Source organism: Myripristis murdjan, chromosome 10 (genome assembly GCF_902150065.1).
Source record: "Myripristis murdjan chromosome 10, fMyrMur1.1, whole genome shotgun sequence".
Classification (NCBI taxonomy): Eukaryota; Metazoa; Chordata; class Actinopteri; order Holocentriformes; family Holocentridae; genus Myripristis; species Myripristis murdjan.
Genome location: NC_043989.1, coordinates 6,433,980 through 6,454,695, shown reverse-complemented (window position 1 = coordinate 6,454,695; position 20,716 = coordinate 6,433,980). Strand labels below are relative to the sequence as shown.

The following is a 20,716-nucleotide window of genomic DNA, read 5'->3' as shown; positions in this document are numbered from 1 at the left end:
GACAGCCCTGTTTTAAAAGCACCTGAGCTTAACGTGCAGACCAGGAGGAGGCAGAGGAGATAACAGGGGGATCAGGGAGGAGAGAGGGGAGGGAGGAGAGGAAGAAGCTGGTCGGTGGCTCCTGAGGTGATCTGGCAGGTGATGAGAGGAGGGATGCTGCTGATTTATCCCGGCTGAGAGAAATCCTGCTGCTGATACTGCTGACACCAAGACCTTTTTTTCCTCTTCTCCTCCCTCCTTCCCTTCCTCTTTCCCCTCTGTCATCCCTCTGAGAATATGCAAGTTTTGTCACGGAAAAAGGTTTATTTTATTTTTTATTTTTTTTGCAAAATCAACACTTCCCAGCAAATATTGCAAGGGCTTGCAGTTTTAATCGTTTCCCTCTTATTTACCACAGTTGGCCTTGCAAGTCCTTTAAGACAATGTCAGGGAAATAATATTTTATTAATTTGAATATTATACATATTTATAGACTGAATTAATCCCTAGAAATTGCAGATATGGAAAACCAAGGCTGTTTGTAGTCAAATCACCGCAACTTTTTTTTTTTTTTTTTTCCAAATGTCAGTCCATTCTGCAGCCTAATTTGGAATGTAACCGGTGTTGACAACAAACACATCACGTAGCGCTGATGCTTTTTATGAAAAAATATGTGGCTCATTCTATTAAGACCAGAGGAAAAACAACCATTGATTAATTTATTCATGCATTCATTTACAGAAGACTAGGACAAGAAAGTGGGAGAATGTAGCATTACCGAGTGTTTTCTCTCTCTCTCTCTCTCTCTCTCTTTCTCTCTGTGTGTCTCACTCACTCACGCGATCACTCATCACGAAAACGGCATCGTGTCTTGGCACTCTCCTTAAAAGCACATCTTGTCAACGAAAATACCAAAAGCGCAGCGTCACGCCCCCATGTGCACCGGGCATTTCGCTGTGCTTTGTGCCAGACGCCAAGGTGCCCAAAAACAGAGTGCACGAGGGAACCAGGCTTGAGCAAACTAAAACCCGTGGGCTGAAACGGCTCAACAAACCCACGGTTCGGCTCGCATTGTGGTTTTTGGGTCACATTTTTGGTTTCGGTTTGGTTTGTTTTGCACATTAGAGAGGAAAAAAACATTATCATTTCCAATATTCTCTGTATTTTGTGTCTTTTTTTTATGGGATAATATAATATGACATCAACAAATATTCTTTCACAGGCAAAAGTCTGCTTAGAATATTAAAAAAAAATACTTTCATTAACTCTCAGTTGCCCTGAGGTCCAGTGAGGTCCAGTGAGAACTTTGCAGGGTGTACATCGCATATTGAACGGTTTGCTTTTTTTACGTTTCTGTTTTACACCTCTGGTACCTATAAACGCTTCGGGGACCAGGCACGTGCACAAATAGACCCGAAAAGGTGCTTGAGCCCCTGCCCTTTTTGCCCTCGTAAAACAAAGTGCCCTTTTAAGCTCAAGGTTTTTTGGGTTTTTTTTTTTTTTAAATGAATTATTAAGTTCATGCTGTGCATAGACTGCCCTGTCTAGTTGAAAGATGTCAGGATAGAATAAAATTAGAATGAATATAGGTTGCAGAAATGCCCCTTATGCCCCTACTATTCCTGTGCATGTGCCCTTCCACGAACAGCATAGCCGCGCGCGCCTACACTTCTTTGATAGGCAGGCCAGGCACTGAAGTTCCCACTTGACTCAATGTCCAACAGTTAGCCAACTTCAAGCAACTACTAGGCTACTATACACTTACTGATTGTGATGTTAAAAACCATATCATGCGTTTTAATTAATAAATAAACGGCAAAAAAATGTTTTGCTCACGTGCTTTGCGCGCCCGCATGGGATTGCACTGCCCTTTTCAGACTCTGAGCCCCTGCCCCTCTACAACCCTGTGCACGTCCCTGTCGGGGAAGGTGCATGAATGCTATTTTAGATTTCCAGAAACTGGAAAATGGTGTTTATTTGGGTTTACCCTCCGTGTCCACGAATGCAACAGGTTCAAGCATTCTCTGAGCGTCGTCAGGAGGCACTGTGTGAAACCGCCAGCTGTCGAAGTAGATGAAGCAGGTTTCGGGGAACAGCGGGCCCACCGAAAAAGTAAATTACAGGAGTTCATCACAAAATAACTGCGGAAATCCACTGAACCTCCCAGACTGATGACATGTGACAGTGGATTAGGAGTCGAGCGGGGATTTTTTCCTCCTCGTCGCGGTGCCTGCAGATGTTTTGCTGACCTTTAGAAAATAACTTCTCTGCTGTTTATATCGACACTCACATGGATGGATGATACTTATAACTTGCACGTATTCTCCAGTGTGGGCCGGCTTTATGCAAGTCAGCAGTACAGCGTAAGTGGCAATATGGTAAATGTCAGATATCATTTCCTATCATTTCGTCTCTCCTGGCTCGGCTCCAGCACTTAGTGTGAGACAAATGGAGAGAAATGTCTGTGATCTATGAAAAGTTTACTGGTTTAACGACTCGTAGGCTTTTTTTCTTTGTTTGGTTGTTTGTTTGTTTGTTTTGTCTTATTGAATCTTGCGAATTTGTGAAATGAATCTTAATAAAAGTCTTTTTATCCATCATTTGCGCTCTTGCAGAGATCATTGCCCTCATTTGTGTTGCTGTTGTTTTTCACCAGAGCTTAAAATTTACTCCGGTGTCCTAAGAAGGCCTGCACCGCTTGCGATCAATACTCAGCTCAATAGTGGATTTTAGAAATGTGTGTGTGTGTGTGTGTGTGCACGCGCGTACGTGCATGTTCATGGACAATGCCGGTGTGCGTTCTTTCCCCTCACCTACGATATCGAACCACTTCAGCCGCTGCGTCTCCGTCATGATGATGCCCACCATGTGAGTGACAGGCTCCGTTTCCATGACAGCGAAGGTGAAGTGGGGCTCGTCGAATGTGATTGGGTCGGCGGAGGGCGGCGGGCGGGCAATCCACTCCATGTCGAGGCGGGCGGTGGACGACCGCGGCGGTCTGCCCTGGTCTGTCGCTCTAATCTGAAAACAGACATAGAAATAAAATCACCACAGTGGAGACATATGGAGTTACGACAGTTACTCATGAAAGAAAACAATCATTTGACCCACATCTTAATTAAAAAAAAAAAAAAGGCGCTCATTAGCTTTCAAGACTTCACTAAGACAAACAGTCCTACAATATGTTACCTTCTTCCTTGTTGCTGTGTGTTTCTTCTGATTTTCTTTGATTTTATGGTGATAGTTGAGCCTCTGACCCCTAATCAATTCCGAAATAAATAAAAATGATCTTGTAATGACCTTTTGGCTTTAGAAGGTGTTGATTAGAGATGAATCAAACCAACTTGAAGTGACCATCTGCAGATATTCCTAATTATTTTTCAGAAATATCGGACTCAAAATGCTGCGACTGATCAGCTGAGTAATCCACTGTGAAATAATGAGCATGAATTTGTTTACAACTACCAAAAGTACAAAGGGCTTTCAGGGTTAACTTCACTGAATATACATGTTAATATTGGTATCGTTTTAAACTGGAAACTGATCATATTGCCTCTATTACACCTGACTGATTTTGTGTTTTGACAATATCAGCTGCTCAGCGAACCATCACTGGCTCATCCCTGCCGTGAAAGCCAGCATTAGTAGTGGCCTGCAGTTGCATGTTAACATTACTATGAGCATTATACTTGTCAGCATATCTAACTAACAAAGCCCAAAATCAACACTGTGTTCATGGCAACTGAGCTGGTTTCGCTGGAATTACAGCTAATTTTCAGAGATGAAGACTAAAAACAAGACAATTTAGTCTATAATCTGTTTGATCCATGGGTTGCACTGGTTTCCAAATTGCACCAGCCACTTTTACTATTTTAAAATCCAAATTACAGCAACACTTGCCAGCGCTGGGCTGGCTGCTGATTGCTGTCCCTCATCCAAAGCTGACGGTCTGTTCTTTCGGCTCGCATCTATCCTGTGATGTTAAATGCACATTGTATTATAGGTGAGTCAGCTGTGACTAATGACTGCACTGCAGGTGAAGGAGAGAGGGAGGTATTGTGCAGCTTTTCTGTAGCTGATTACACGACACGTTGGGCTGTTTAGTTGTATAATTAAGAGTGTTGACAAGGAAAGGTCGCATTTGCTGGTTTCGGGCCAGGACAAAGACAGGGTGTTCCTGAAATGCTTTTGAGGGCTTAACGCACGGGTAATTTAGCTTCTGTAGCACAGCTGTTGGGCTGCGTCAAGCCTTTAAAGTCTCCACGGCCTCCGCAGGGCCGCCAAAATGAAGCACGTCCCGTCAGAGATGTTATGTACCTGAACGCCTGTTCAAACACAAACTAATTTTCACCCTCAGCGAAAGACAGGAGACACTTGTGAGCATCCGAGCCGCTCATATGAGCAAATTGTGAACGTTGACAGCAAAAAGGAGCATTGCTTTCTTTTCAGATCTACTCAAACTCACATGCAACACCTTAGAGGATGACTTTTAACACTCCCTAAGAATACACCATGTTTTTTTTGAGCTGACTCTTGTTTGTTTAGAAGAATCAACGTAGACTGAGGCGACTCACGAAGGCAGCCCCGTATATGATTTCACTCCTCTTCAAAATGTCAAATTCTGCATTTAAACAGTTTGCCACCAGCTGTTTTCCCCCTATAATTTAATTGTTATCTCCAAACACTTAACTCTGTCTTTTTTTTGCTTGGCTTTATTTTCTTTGCTCCTCTCATATAAAATGCATGCGCCGCATTTTAATGTGCAAGATGTGCAACATAAGCAGGATTGGATTTGAATTGATTTGATGGTCCGTATGCACTAAGGTAAAAGGCAGACTTGATAGCGCCAAACACTGGATATGTCTTAACCCTCCTGTTATGTTGACATTTTTGAACATCTTTTATGTTTGTGGTCAATTTGACCCCTGTAGTTTAAACTTCCACGAAATTATTATAACTAAAATTGTTATTAAAGTTTATGTGTCAAGTACTTTATGTTTCTTTGTTGATTACCTAAATAGCCCTTTAAATAAAACATAACTTCCTTCCACCCCCACTTATACATCCAGTATTCCTATTATGCGACAATGGAAAAATATTCAAATCACCATAAAATATCACTGATTGATCTAAAATTGGAAAGAAATTTAAATTTTTGGTGTTTTAATGGCTTCATATTATTTCTAAGTACAGATTTTTGTTATTTATAACCAATGCGTTACAAAGTGTGTACAGGACATTGAAAACATATCATCATGTCAATTTCATCTTTACCCGGTAGTGCCCATTACATTAGGAACACTCATTAAATATGAAGCAAAAAAAATTATGTTAATCATTTATTTAGAGACGTTAAACATTGGCTGGGGTCAAATTGACCCCAAACATAATAGGAGGGTTAAATTATCGGGAATTAAATAAATAGTTTACATGTCATGCTTGACACATTGAACCATACCAGGAATACAATTCTAATCCTGTCCAACCCCTAATTTATTGTAGTGTTAAAACCATGTAGTAAATAAAAAAATAGTGATAATTTTAATCATATAGAGCCCGTACTGTGAGAATGCTGTAGTTCCCAGGCCAGAAGTCGCCATGTGACGTCACCACGCCGGTCACAGGGTCGATCTCAAACCTGCTGTCCCGGTTGTCCTGCAAACTGTACGTCACCATGGCGTTCGAGCCCTCGTCGTCGTCGCGGGCAACCATCCTGCAGACTTCCCGTTTACCGGCGCGGCCGTGCTGCTGGGGCAGCTTGACGTGGAAGAGTTTGTCGGTGAACTTTGGCCGGTTGTCGTTGTCGTCCAGAACCCGGATCACCACGGTGGCGGTGGAGCGCAGGGCTGGAGATCCGTTATCTGAGACTATGACCTGTGGATGGAACGGTCTTTACTTTAAAACAGTCACAAACCAAACTAATCACACCAAACCTAAAGATAAAATCCAATGTCAGACACACTGTTAGATCAAATCAATCCACAGTGTTCAGTGTAGTTACTTTCTGAGTAATTTCTGTGTCATTTTTCTCTTCTTTTACCTTTTTTGTCATATCCACTTTCTCTCATCCTGCCTCACCTACTTCTATTTCACTTGGTGATTTCCCAGAATGCCTTTTGACATCCACAGAGGGGTCATGAACTTTTTTGGATTCATCTGGTGGTTACATCCGAGTGGAGAGTGAAATGGCGATAATGGTTGACAGTCTCCAGTTTCCAACTCAAAACGTAACATGTCTTGTTGGCTCATATTTTCACATTACATTCTGGTCTATTTGCCGCTCCTGTGGTGGAGCAATTTGGTCTCTCGGCCTCCTCTGCCATGGATTTCACCCTGTATGACGGCTGAACCTTGGTGCAAAATGGCGGCTCTGGAAAGAAGCTCTCGCTCTTTGGGACTGACGCCAAAACCTGAAAAATTTCCTCCAATCCAACTCTATTGCAGCTGCTAAGAATATCTGAATGTGATGTCAAATAGATGAATGTATAACTGCCCAAATGGAGACAAGCGGCTCGTTATAAGAAGAAAAAAAAAATGGGCAGAGAAATGCAAGGCGCATGATTGCCAGTGGCTGTAAAAGTGATTTAGGGTGAATTTTAATCAGCTCACATTCGAGGAATTTCTGTATCGGAAAATATTGTTTCAAAACAAATAAGAGTCTCACCTCGATGCTGTGCTCTGGTTTATCCTCCCGATCCAAAGCGGCGAGAGTGGTGATCACACCTGCATGCACGCGCACACACACACACACACACACACAGTTACAAATCAGTAAAGTTAATGTGTGTGAGAGTCTCAGGGCACCTAAACAAACACACAGAGTGCAGAGTGTTATTTCTGCTGGTGTCTATGGGAGAAGTAGCACTAGTAGTGGTAGTAGTAGTAGTAGTAGGTGTGCGTGTGTGTGTGTGTGTGTGTGTGTGTGTGAAAATGAGAGAGTGAGAGAGCTGATCACACCTAAACAAACACACAGGGTTAAGGATGTTGTTCCTGCTGTTGTTTTTGTTGCTGGTGTTATTGGTAGTCTGTGTGTGTGTGTGTGTGTGTGTGTGTGTGTCTGACAACATCAGTCTTTCCATTGCAAGAGGCGACAGGCCTGGGAAACAACTTTTATTTTGTTTTTATTTCAAGGAACTTTCTTTTGACCGCTTTTGAAGGAAGCACACGTTGGAATAGGACGGAACAGGAAATCCCACAACGCAGTCTCGCCTTTAAATAAACACAAATCTGACATCTCTAATACAATTTTGTTAACAAATTCAAGTCTGTTCAGTTGTTTCTGCAATCCCGTTCAAAGGAGTTGTACTTTTTTCCCCCAACATGAATGTGGAACAACACAGCTGGCGAGAAACTACGACGCTAAAATTCAAAACAGCGGTCGACTCAGGACAAACTGGCCTTGAGACAATTTCCCCTGTTTCAAGCAGCCATTTCGAAACAAGTCCCATTATCCTAGAAAAAAAGGTGAAATTTAGCACCACGCCGTTATAACATCCCAAAGTACGAGCGTGTGTGTGTGTGTGTGTGTGTGTCACTCAGCTTCATCGCGCCTCCCTCCCACCGGAAAGCGAGCGCTGAAAGCCGCTTAATCTTGGCGTTTGAAGGCTTCGCTCTCACCGATCCTCCCAGTTGGAAACAACTCATGGATTCACTATTCAGGAGCAAATTACCTCGGAGAGTCTCACAGCACTCACCGCTCTTAAAACTTCACAGGAAAATCTAAATGTCGACACCGCCGAGAGGTTTTTTTTTTTTTTTTTTTTTTTTCCTGTGTGAAGTGTGTAATGTGGGATGAACTGGTCCACCAGCAGGGGCTCTGCAGAAAACACTGATCCATATGCTGCATTTTTTCCCCCTGTGTGTGTGTGTGTGTGTGTGTGTGTGTGTGTGTGTGTGGGTGTGTGTGTGTGTGTGGTCATGCTTACATACATGTGAGAGTGTGTGTATGTAGGCCTCTGTGTGTATGCTTGTGTTTTTTCTGCATGTATGTGTGTGTCTTTATGCGTGCATGTTTGTGTGTTCACATATATGCTTCAGTGTGTTTGAGCATGCATACAGTGTGTGTGTGTGTGTGTGCGTCCATTCACATTTTAGGATTTCTGTGTGTGCCTATTTGTATCTGTAATTGTCAATGTATGTTTATAGGTGTGTGCATGTTTCTGTGTATATACAGTATGTGTGTGTGTGTGTGTGTGTGTTTTGGTGTATGTGTGTGTATCTGTTAGCATTGTTTGTGTGTATCTATCTCTGTCAGTAGGTGTTTCTGTTCTGCGTGTATGTGCACATTTGTTTGTGTTTATTGGTGTGTGTGTTTTTTTTTTTTTTCTTCATTTGCATATCGACACACATGTGCATGCTTGTATCCGTGTCATTTTTTGTCTGTATGTGTGTGTGTGTGTGTGTGTGTGTCTGACATAAAGCACATTTCACTGAACAGGTTTATTGGACTTATTTGGCTGTTATACAGATTTTTTTTTTTTTTTTTTTAATCTGACTGTGGCTGCTGAAAGTCCCAGTAGAAACCAACCGAATAGCTGAATCACGTCCAAACGCAGCCACAAATCCTGAACTGACTCCCTTCAGAGTATTTTTTATGCAGCTGGTGATGTACTGAACCAAAAGCTGAACAGAAATTGCACCTTGGGCTTAAACATCTCGTTGAACTAAATATATTTTTCATATTTTTTTCTTTGTCTCACTGTGTCTCATTGCTGTCACTTTGCACGCCGCATACAAACACGTTAAATCCATGTGTACTCCTATTTGTTTCATCAATTTGTGCTCGTTAGTATCATTTTCTCTAATTCCACCTATTTACTCCATTCTTATTTATTTCCCGGTTTTGCAGAATCCTTTTTTCTCCATGGGGATCATGAAGATTTCATGCAACATTATGTTATATAATATAATGTAAAGCAATCTTGTTCTGAATTATGTGATTTTTTTTTTTTTTCTCTCTCTGATATGGACATGCAGACAGACAGCAACAGACTTGGCGGGGGTGGTGGAGTGGGTGAAGGGGTGTGGGGGTGCAGGTTAAGGGTGTTTAGATAAGACGGATGAGGCGTGCGTGTGTTTGCAAGGGCGAAGTGTGAAAGGGTTGTGGAGATTTAAGGAGCTTTTCGTGTAAAAGGTGAGGTCAGAGGTCGGGGGTGGGGGCCTGCTTGGTGAAGACAGGACGGGGAGGTTCGGGGGTGGGGGTGGAAGAAGAGTGAGGGGGAGGTGGTAAAAGTTTGGCTTGGGGCATCTGGGTGAGATGGATTTATAGCGGCCCAGCAGGGAGGAAGTTGTAGATTTTTGTTGAGAAACTCAGGGCCTGGGTTAATGCCTGGGGTGCAGAGCGCAGATAGTTTTATGACGGGGATCGACAGACAGCAGAAAGAGGAGGAAAGGAGGAAGATTGGCTGTGATTCATCAGCGAGAGGCCATTTCTCTTTCTCTACTGATGAAAATACGATGTGAATTTGATGAAAATTTTCATTTTGGTTTTGGAGCAAAGGTGCACTCATCATGCTGGGGGGCAGGCAGTAAAAAGTGGAACTTCTTAGCACTAATAAGGTTTTGGTTCATTGGGCATGTAATACAGTATATAAGTGGTTTTCAAAGTGGGGTCGGGGGACCTCTGACCGACTTAGAATGTGCCTCCAGGGGCCCTTAAGGGGCTTCCTAAGCAAAATGAGGAATAGCTTCACTGTAATTCAGTTAATTAGAGAGTGTTTCAGTGCAGAATATGTACAATTGATTATTTTAATATTTTAATCTCTTTAATTTGAGGATCTGGTGCTCGATTAAAATCAGTTTGGGAGTCTGGCGCAAGAAAAAGTCAGAAAAGCTCTGCAACACACACACTGGTTCTGACACACTTCAGCTCAGATATGGCCGCCCGCTCTAAAAGGAGCAAGGCGGAGGAGCCTGTATTTTGTTGACATGGTTATACATATATATACAAGCGTATCCAAACAAGAATCAGACGGCTCAGGGGTTTTCCTCTGCTCACAGTAGACACATTGTGGTAACAGTGTAGTACTATTACTCTCTCATGGCTACATCAGGACAGGCGTAAAATGATACCTGTGCAATGGCAAGTCTATGTACAGATGCACGGGTGCACTGAAGCTTTTGCACCACAGTATATACCCTTAATTCCTCTGGACAGCTTCCGTAAAAGCTGATGTAATTGGGTCAAGCCTTTGTAAATTAATTCTCCATTCAAAGATCTGTGTGTGTTGTTTCACTCACACAAGGATAGCGAGTGCATTTACATGTAATGGACCCGTTTTCCCCATGAGGATCATTTAAGTCACATCTGATTTAGTCTACAGGTAGTAAGTCAGACTGGTGGCCAGCAATTAGGACTAGTTAGGGTCCAAGGATGGAGTCAGGAGGGATTAAGGGGATTGTTTTCTACGGACAAACACAGGGGTCGTAAGTCGTAAGTGTATAGGACCATGCTGAGGGTCGTTCAATCTTTTTATGACAGTCCAAACAAGCCCTGCTGGGAGGACATAATTAGGGCAGGTGGGGCACATTAGAAAGTGTGTTTTTGTCATTAGTCCAGACATGGGAAACAGGGAAAAAGCCCTGTCCCTCCCTTGTTGCCTGTTTGCAGTCAGCCATGCCGGGCTGCTGTCAAACCCATGTGAAGATAAACAGCGTTGTCTGGCTTGTCACTGTTGGGTTTTGTCTGTTCTCAAGCCTCTAACTAAGCTGTCATCCTGCAACGCCGGAGCCGATACCTCTCATCTTTCTTTTTGTTTGTAGCCTTTATTTCACTCTGTATGTGCTGTCAAAATCAGCTTTTTGAGGGGGGCGGGGGGGGGATTCACAAAGGTAGCAACGTGACATTTTAGAAGAATCAGTGGAGAAGTGAGAGAGACAGACATGTTGAGAAAAAACAGTGATAGACGATCTGATGGAGAATGAAAGACAGACGTTTGAGCCACTGCAGTTGCATTGTCGTGCATTTTTTTACCTCGGTTGCTTGAGCAGAGAATACAGAAGTTTCGCCTTAGTCGCTTACAAAGTTTTATTCATAGAGACGGTGCAAAAAGGCACTTGAAAAGAGCACCGAGGATCAAATAGTAGCCCTCATTGCTGATTGCAAGTGCAAATTTGAATGCTTCAGCAGTATGACTAATCCACCAAAGTGTCCTTAATAAGTGTATTACTCTTTATGATTGCATCCTAGGATGAACACTCGCCTTCCAACTTAATGGCAACAATGTCTGCCTCTTGCAGTAATAATAGCAGCTATTCTGAACAGCCAATTCTCTTTACACCACCTTTCAAAGAATCTTATATTCACTGTAATAAGTTGGGAAATCTGATGTTGCAAAGTGCTGGTGAATTCAATGCTCGATTTGCATGCTTCAAACGCTTATTATTGAGGAAAAATAACGACAAACACTCAAGGGTTTACAGAAAAATTAATAATAATGTATATATACCGATGTGTCAAAGCAATTTCTCAAACATGAAACACAGATATCTTAAAGTGGGAATTTCAATGAAAACTGAATATGAGGGAGCCTGTGTAGCCTGCATGCCGCTACAAACTGATCACGAAACAAGTGGAAATCCAATTACATACGACATCCCAGAGTCTTATCAACGACTCTGCATGGGAACTCATTAAGGAACTTTCAATTTCCTTTCTCACGGCTGTGGTCAGTATTTGCATGTCTACACACACTCAGTTAACAGGCTGAAGAGTGAACATCCTCAGAGAATAATGAGGATTTCATCAAGGAATGTGAGATTTGAAGACTAACATATAACCAACCATGAAAGGAAAAAGGAAAAAAAAAAAAGATTTTTTTTTTCCTGGTGTTATTAGGAATCTGTCTACATCGTGATTTGTGTGGCTTTCTGATTTCTAATCCTCAGTTTATCCTAATCTAACTTTACCAATTATGTGTCGTGTTACATTACGTTCACCAAATGTTTTTTTGGTGTTTAAATTTAACTTTTCCCTAAGATTAACCAAGTTTTTTTTTTTTTTTTTTTTTTTTTTTATGCCTAAACCTAACCAAGTAACACTGTCACACTAGGAAAGCAAGAAAGAAAGATACATCAGGAACAAATGTAATCTCTGACAAATATGGTTCCCTCTAAACATAATTAAGAATGCAGTTCAGTTATATGGGAGTGTAATTTTTAGGAGATAGGGTTGGTGTGTTGCCAAAGTGTTGAATATTGTATCAGACAGATGCAACTACATGCCGGTGGTCATTAAAGTGTGTGCTTGTTGGGGAACCGAGAGCTTAGTCAGAGACGAGCGCAGGCCATGACTCATCTTTGTCCTGTCGAGGCATGACACATTTCTACAGCATCGATCACTACAGAGAGAGGGGGTTTCAGCATGACTCGCCAAGATAAGATTCAGCTTCAACTGCATGTTCACATGCGCACAGCACTTTGGTTAGTGTGATAGTCGGATTGAAGCTTTTATGTGGTTCAAAATGACATGATAACATTTGGTATGAAACTGATGTGTTTTATATCAAATTCAAAATGTCATAATATTGAGGTTCTTTTTTTTGTCATGTTTTTACCCCAGAAATGTTGGCTTTTGTCACCACCAACAACAACAACTTGATGGTTTATTGCTCCCACATCTGGGCTGACATCTGCTGCGAACTTTATGACATGTTCATATTTAAAAAAAAAACAAAAAAAACAAAATCAAATCAGACACGAACACAAATAAAGCCTATCCCCAGACTGAGCAGAAATCCAACAGTGTTAACTGAATCACAACCTTATTAGACTTTTACATGACATTTGCTATAGTTGGAGTATTGCTATTATCATTTTAGGTCAGATTACAAATGTGGATGTCAACATACCCTCTCCTTACCCTACAGTATGTATTAGATTCATGTTGTTTGATTTATTTTATGAACTTATCTCCACTTCTTCAGTACCTTTTGGACATGAATTTGGCATCATCTACATTCAAAACAGTAAATCAGTTTGTCTGTTGTCATCACAATTTCCCGAAGACATCTCTCACAGCAACAACGGCACAACATAGCGCTGAAACTAAGGCTGTGACAAACTCTCAGGGCATAAAAAGCTCACAGACACACAGTAACTCTGTGTCTCCGTCGACTTACATGTGTGAGTGAATTAATGTCAATGTACGTGCTCTTCTCGAGACACAAAAAAGGCTGTTTAATGTGACATTTTCATCTCAGCTGTCCTGCTTGTGTCAACACCTCCTCTTCTCCCTGCTTTTGTCTGACATTTTCCTATTAATGCAACTCGCCTTCTCTCTCAGTAATCCTTCAGTGTATTGGCTTTAGGGTGTGGACAAACAGTAGAACTACCTAGAGATTATAAGAGAACAGGACTTGTGCTAACTTGTTACACTCATTTGCCTGAAGATCAAAGTCTGCACCAGGTGACACACACTCAGTTGCAACTGTCAAAGATGAACATACAGATTCATGGGCGACTTCAGGCAGTTTTTCCCGGTCGGTTGGTATGTTAACTTTCCCTTCAGTGCACATCCTTTTAGATCCTGCCTGAATGGGTTTGTGAGTGACTTCTGAGGGAGATAAATGGATTGATATTTTGGTTTAAACTCTGCCCTCTCGGTGACACAACCAGCCTCTGCTTTACCAGTTCAGTTCAGACTTGCAAAAGTGTATTGAGAGGTATATACTATTTTCCATCCCCCCTTGTGGGAATGGTGTTAGGTTTTTTATGAGTGCAGTAAAACGTTTCAATCAAAATGTAAATGCCACGTGCATATACACTGACGTGTTGAAGCAATTTCTGAAACAGAAAACACAGAAATGTCTTACAGCGGGAGTTTCAATCAAAATATAAATTTCACACGAGGGAGCATGTAGCCCATATTTCTGTACAAACGGATCACAAACAAGAAAAAATCCAATTATATCAACTAGACTGCATGGCAAATAAGGAACTTTCAATCAACTGCCTCAGGGCTGTGGTTAATATTCATAATAACTACAGCCCTGAGCCCAGTTCTTAATTAAGGAAGATGAAATTTGAAGACACAAGAGTCAACAAAAATTCTAAAAGGTGGATATTTTCAATAAACAAGTTTTGTGTGTGTGTGTGTGTGTGTGTGTGTGTGTGCGTGGGGAGTGGGGTGGGGGAGTGGGGGACCAAGTATTAATTACCTGTCTTGGGATCAATGTCAAAATATGTCCGCTGTGAGTCCAGCATCTGGAAGGAGAGCTTACTCTCAGATGATGTGTCCACATCCACTGCTGAAACCTGGAGGATCGACTTGGCCTTTGCCACGTTCTCCTGGACGGTGGTAAAATACACAGGCTGAGAAAGTTCTGGAGCATTGTCATTAACGTCCAGGACCTCGAGGTAGACATGGGTCCAGGAGATCAGAGGTTCAGTGCCCAAGTCAGTGGCGTAGACAGAAAGCCAGTAGTGAGGCACTGTCTCGCGGTCCAACGTCTCAGCTGTACGAATCACACCTGGGAGAAATAAAAGACATGAAATTTGGCACACTTCTATGATGAGACATTCACTTACAAGTGACACACTGGTGGTGTTTTGTTTCAACATGTTGCTGTGCATAGCAATTAATCTCATATTTACTGTCAAATGTCAATATCATCAATTGTATATTAAAACACATTAACAACCCTGGAGGAATTATTAATCACTTTGACATTCGTCTGTCTTCAGTTGCCATCATTTGCATTTTTCTGGCATGGCGCCCAAGGTGATTTGCAAATTAATCTGGGGAAATTATCAATTCCTGCTATGCAACACAGGTCATAAAGTTGCCACATTATTTTACAGAGGCTGCTGTAATGTAAGACAGGCTGAATATAACTCCTTACGGTAATAACTCTAAAAACAAGGGATATTGACTTGTTCACACAGAGCCTGCCTCAGAAAACAGTTTCCGTTTGGGTTCCCTGAGGAAAAGTTTGAAAACCAATAATATAGCGCAACTGAGATAGAAAAAGCCACATATTTTACCTCTGTTCTCTTATGACAGAGAACTCTATTTACCCTGATTTTATCTGCACCATAAGTGCAGTAACAGGCTAATGGAATGCACTCTGATATGCTGAGAGGTCAAAGCGAGTCCTTTCTACAGGATATGCTGGAAAAAAAAGACAACCGCCTTAACCACTGTGGAGAAAATATCATGTTGTACATGCATTTGTCACCTTGTCTTATCACAAGCTAAGAAAAATGACTGAAAGAAATTATTACTCTGAAGTCCCATCTTCCATGACAGCACAGCATAGACATTTCATCTGGCATACAAACTGAGAGATGATTGCTAGGTAGCGTTGCACAGGAACTTTTAAAAGAGATAGCATTCAGATCCAGTGGCTACAGTGAATTTACACTGAGTCCTTTTTGTTGTTAACACTGAATTCCTTTGTGCTCCAATGTTGTTGTTATGTAACTGACCCTGGCCTGAGATCCCTGGAGGGGGTTAAGGGAAAGGATCATTTCTGTACAGGTAACATAATCACCAGTACACCAAAAGTACAATGAGAAATACAGTAATACATAACCATAACCATTTTTTTTTTACCTGTTTCCTCATTGATGGTGAAGACTCCCAGACCAGTGCCATCGTGAATGTGGTACCGGACCACTCCATCCCGTCCCAGGTCCTTGTCTGAAGCCGTCAGCGTTACCACCGATGTCCCCACTGCAGCATCTTCCATCACACTGGTTTCGTACACAAACTCAGAAAATGCGGGCCGGTGGAGGTTCTCGTTGACATCTAGGACCTCAATCTCCACGAAGCAGGAGGACGAGAGCGAGCGAGGGAGGCCGTGATCGACGGCACGCACTGTGAGGTTGTAAGATGGCCACCTCTCAAAGTCCAGCTCCTTCTCGAGGGTCAAGACACCCGTGGAGGGGTCAATGTGAAAGACCCCGTTCTCTGTGTTCTTGAGGTTGTAGGTGATGAGACCTCCGCTGCCCAGATCTAAATCGACACTTTCCACCCAGACCAACACTGTGGCCACAGGAACATCCTCAGGAACTTTTATTTTATAAATCTTGGGCATAAACTTGGGTGGATTGTCATTGATGTCTTTCAGTACTACCACTAAGTCGGTGGTAGAGAACAGCTGATGGCCGAGTTTGGCCTGGTCTCTCGCTTCAATCCGCAGATCATGCCTGGGTGAGATTTCTCGATCCAAATGCCCTGTCACCCTCACCTCGCCCGTCAGTTCATCAACTCTGAACAGCTCAGTGGCTGTCAGCAGGGAGTATTCGACACTACCGCTGGCATCTGTGTCTAAATCCACTGCATGAGCTTTAAATATGCTGGACTCCACCTCTGTGTTTTCAGGGATGCGTATCACATATCTGGGCTGACTGAAAAACGGAGGATTATCATTTACATCCATAACATTCACCGCAATTAATTTCCACACGGATGTTTGCGGGGTTCCCAAATCGTAAACAGTTATGTTTAAAATGTAGAATTCTTTGCTCTCTCTGTCTAATGGGCAAACTAACTGAAGTTCACCAGAGAAGGTGTCAATGGAGAAACAGCCATCCTCATTCCCACTTGATATAGCGTACACCAGCTTGCCATTGAACCCAGTGTCATTATCAGTCGCTTTCAACTGAATGATGGTGTTATTCAGTGGGTGGTCCTCAGTGACGTCAATAGAACCAGGGACACTTAGGTCAAACTTTGGAGAATGTCTGTTGATGATGTGAATGTCCGAGAACGATTCGTCCTCCTGGTCTGTTAAAATGGGTTTGATTGATTCTATGAGTTTATCAGTCAGTTGTTTGAAAATGCCCGTCTCCCGGCAGTAGACTGTAGCATTGTCACCTTTACTAGAGACAGTTATGGTGACAACTGAAGGTTCAGAGTGATGTTTACCATCTGTGGCTATGATTCTCAAGGTAAATAAAACCACCTCTGTTCCTGTTATAAATGGAGGAATTGGTTGGCGCAGGGAGATGGCTCCTGATACCGAGTTGACAGCAAACAGTCGGAGCTCATTCCCTGACTCGATGACATATTTCAGCTGCTCCAGCTCGTCTAAATCAATGGCCGACAGCTCGACAATCGTTTGTCCCACAGGTGAGTCTAGTGGCATTGTGGCATGGCAGTCCACCTTCTCAAACAGAGGGATGTTATCATTGACATTACTCATTGTGATTGTCACGGCGCACTCACTGACATGACTGAAGGGACTGCCGCTGTCAGAGGCCCACACTCTGAGGTGGTACTGACGTTTCATCAGCTCATAGTCTAAATGTTCTGAGGTTGCGATCACACCTGTGAATGGGTCTATTGTGAATGGTACAGGGCCTGAGTTGGCGATGGAATAAGTCACAAATCCATTTTTGCCTTTATCTTCGTCTATGGCTGTTACTGTCAATACACTGCTACCAACAGGGGTGTTTTCTTCCAGTGTGGCTTGATAGGAGTTCTGGGTGAATGTTGGGCTGTTGTCATTTTCATCTGTTATCTCCACTACTATGTGAGTCTCAGCTTCACCTTGATTGGCAATGATGTCAAACTCATATCGATCCTTTGTCTCATAGTCAAATTTCTCAGTGGTTATGATAATTCCTGTTTTGGGGTTTATCTTGAACTTTGTACTGTCTGGGTTATTTTTAATACTGAAGGTAACATTAAATGGGACGAAATTGACAGAGACCCTGACCACGTGAGTTTTTGGTGGTGAAAATTCACTCAGCGTAACAATGTAAGTGTCCTCCAGAAATGCCAATGGACTGTAATGATGGGCCGGAACATGGATTTGTGTAATTCGGGAGAGCAAAGCCGGGATGCTCCTGTCTTTAGCTTGAAGGGACAAATTCAGCCCAAATGGGGTGTGAGACCAGATAATCCGCTTGGTGGAGATCACTTGAAAGTCATTGCCCTGCACACCCGAGGGGATAATCTCAAAGCACTTGTGAGGATCCCCTCCAACAACATTTAGGGATTCCACTGGCTTTACACCAGAGTCCACATGGACATCAATAGTTATTTTGCCATTTGTAGAAACTCTTTGGTTGGGATGAGGTGTTATGACTGGAGATACAGAGGAGGCCTTTTGTACATTTACTATTATCCTGGCAACGTTACCAAATTTCTGAACACCAGATATCTTCTTGGTCCTGTCCTCAGCTAAAACAGTGAGGTCGTATCTCTCCATTCGAGTGTGATTGAGCTTCTTGATAAGGCTGACTATGCCTGTGAAAGGATCCACGGCAAATGGATGGACTCTGCTGGTGAAGGAGTAGTAAAATTCAGCATTGCTGCCGATGTCGGCATCTGTAGCACTCACCCTGACTAGACTGGACTGAAGTGGTGTGTCCTCACTGATGGCTACATTGTAAGAAGCAGGATAGAACAGAGGCTTCAGGTCATTAGTGTCAAGCACCTGGACGGACACCTTGGTTTTGGCCTGGAGGTCAAAAGTGCTTTCGGTGGCTTCAACAGTGAGGATGTAATTGTCTCTGACCTCCCTGTTCAGGAGTGCTGAGTTACTGCTGCGTGTTTTGATCCGTAGGAAACAGAAATCCCCAATCTTGACTTCCTCAGCTTGGAAAAGCTGATCATCGTCACCTGAAACTATATTATATTTGATGTCCCAGAATATATCTGTTACTTCTATGCCCATCTTAACCAGACTCTCGACATACGTCCGTGGGGCAGAGTTCTCATTGATAGTGGTGTTGTACAGGTGGTGCGTGAACCTCATTGGTGAGCTGTCCTTTCCCTTTCCCATGCTCCCCTGACACCTGGCTGAGTTCAGGAGTACCATCGCTATTGTGAGTATGGTTGCTCCCGGAGCAGCCATCTTCAGTATCTCCATGAGGATCCTCAAGCCTGGGATGGAGAAAGACACAAAAATGTTATGTAAACTCAATGAGCGATAGCAGAAGTCTCTGGGATATAATATAAATTAATGACACACAATGACTACTTTAGCCTTGTTGGTTTGCATAAATAATTACTATACACCATAACCCACATAGCAAAATTGGTCTGGCCCAATTCTGGCCCACATAATGCACTTACACTCGGCCGACATACCGCAAAGAATGACGGCCCTTTGGTGGCCCAGATCTCATTTGCCAGAGCTGGCCCATACATGGGCCAGCACAAAGCCAGCTGCGGACACACTGCTGGTCCTGTTCTGGCCCCGAACAGTTTCTGCACTGGCACCAGATGTCAGCCTCAAGTATACCTTAATCAAGCCATGTAATAACCACACATGCCCTATTTGGCCCAGATTAAAAATGACTCAACAACGGTGGTACAATTATACAAATGACTTGTATTTATTTTGATATGGAACATGTTCTAAATAACAAGCAATTCATATTAAATGAGAATTCAGTATGAATTGAACATTCAACATTCAACATTCCACATATGAATGAACACTGACTGCCTATGGCATCACTCCATGTACAAGGTAAACAGAAGTTCAACATACAGGGTAGCAACACTATGTAACTTTGACCGCTAACCCTGGCTTCCAGACTTAAGGATGCACATTCATACTTGCATAAAACAGCAATTTTAGTAAAACCGGGTCATATTTTACAGAGAAAATGTCCTTTGGTTTTCCCTCTGATGTCGTGCGACTGTTCTGCCTCAACTCTGTGGTTCACGGAGGTTCCTACAAGCTGCATGTCCGCTTCCTGCCAACTGAAGCAGCAGCTACAGCATCGGGACGACCACGGGTCGGTTGCTGGTGACAGAACCCACAGAATACTGTTACAACACATAACAGCTTGCAGGGATATATGTGCACTGTGTGTTAAGTCACAAAGTTATTCCTTAATCAACAATATTAAGAAACTGTACAAGTGGATATAATAAGACCGTAAACATACCTCCTCTTTTCTCTCTTTTGCTCAAAGTAGCGCGCTCCAAAGTAAACATTCAATTCTGTGCGCGGGATTTACAACAGGAAGTAGCTAAAGCCAATGAGAGCACAGGAAACGGAGTCACATGTTGAGAGTTGGCCAATGAGAGCGAAGGACACAGCCTGACACGTTCAGTGGCGACCAAGCGGTGGTTTTATTGGTTGGCTGTCAGGGAAACATCACGACCAATCAGCGGACAGTCTTTCAGGACTCAGGCAGTGAACGTTTTCTTTTAATATAAATAATATATTTAATATATGATATTTCTCAACACAAAAACACGAAGTTGTCCTTGATAACTCAACAATAAGGTTAAGGCCATCAGTTTTAATTATTAGGCTACTCATTCGATTCTGAGAAATAAAGTTTTTTTTTTTTTTTTTTGTCAGTTTTGAAGCTCATTATTGTGTTGTGGATTTGTTTATCATTTTAAATTCACTTATTACTGTAAACTCTGAAAGACTCAACTGATTTAGGAGTGTATATGTATTTTGGGGTGGTGATGTGTGAGACAAGGTAGAAAAACATTTGAAAGGTAAGACTTAACAGTTCTTTATTTGTACAGAAGCTATGTGCGTCAGTTAATATAAGACAGATCTGGGCCACATAAACCCAACCACAATCGGCCCACATGTGGCATGCCGTCACATAAACAGTGCCATCAATTCCAGACCTGGCCCACATCCGGTTAACATACCACTTGCCATGCCAGCAGTAGCCCAGCAGTGCCGCCTTAATACCGGATCCGGGCCAGACCCATCTGCTATGTGGGAATAAGACATACAACCCTGACATCTCTACTATTCTGTGAATACATCATTCATTTCCCAAGCTCCAGCTCTGCAAATACTCC

The 20,716-nt window shown here is 42.6% G+C and overlaps 1 protein-coding gene across 1 annotated transcript in view; it reads right to left on the bottom strand.

The window, feature by feature from the left end:
- Positions 1–20,716, bottom strand: part of fat2 (FAT atypical cadherin 2) — a 106,182-nt gene that overhangs the window by 72,347 nt on the left and 13,119 nt on the right. The window contains exons 2-6 of the mRNA XM_030061765.1: positions 15,533–18,814; positions 14,136–14,447; positions 6,644–6,702; positions 5,542–5,853; positions 2,793–3,000 (exon numbers count right to left, since the gene is read on the bottom strand). Of these exons, the coding sequence (XP_029917625.1) occupies positions 2,793–3,000; positions 5,542–5,853; positions 6,644–6,702; positions 14,136–14,447; positions 15,533–18,800 (4,159 nt within the window). The 5' untranslated portion in view covers positions 18,801–18,814. The remainder of the gene's footprint in view (positions 1–2,792; positions 3,001–5,541; positions 5,854–6,643; positions 6,703–14,135; positions 14,448–15,532; positions 18,815–20,716) is intronic.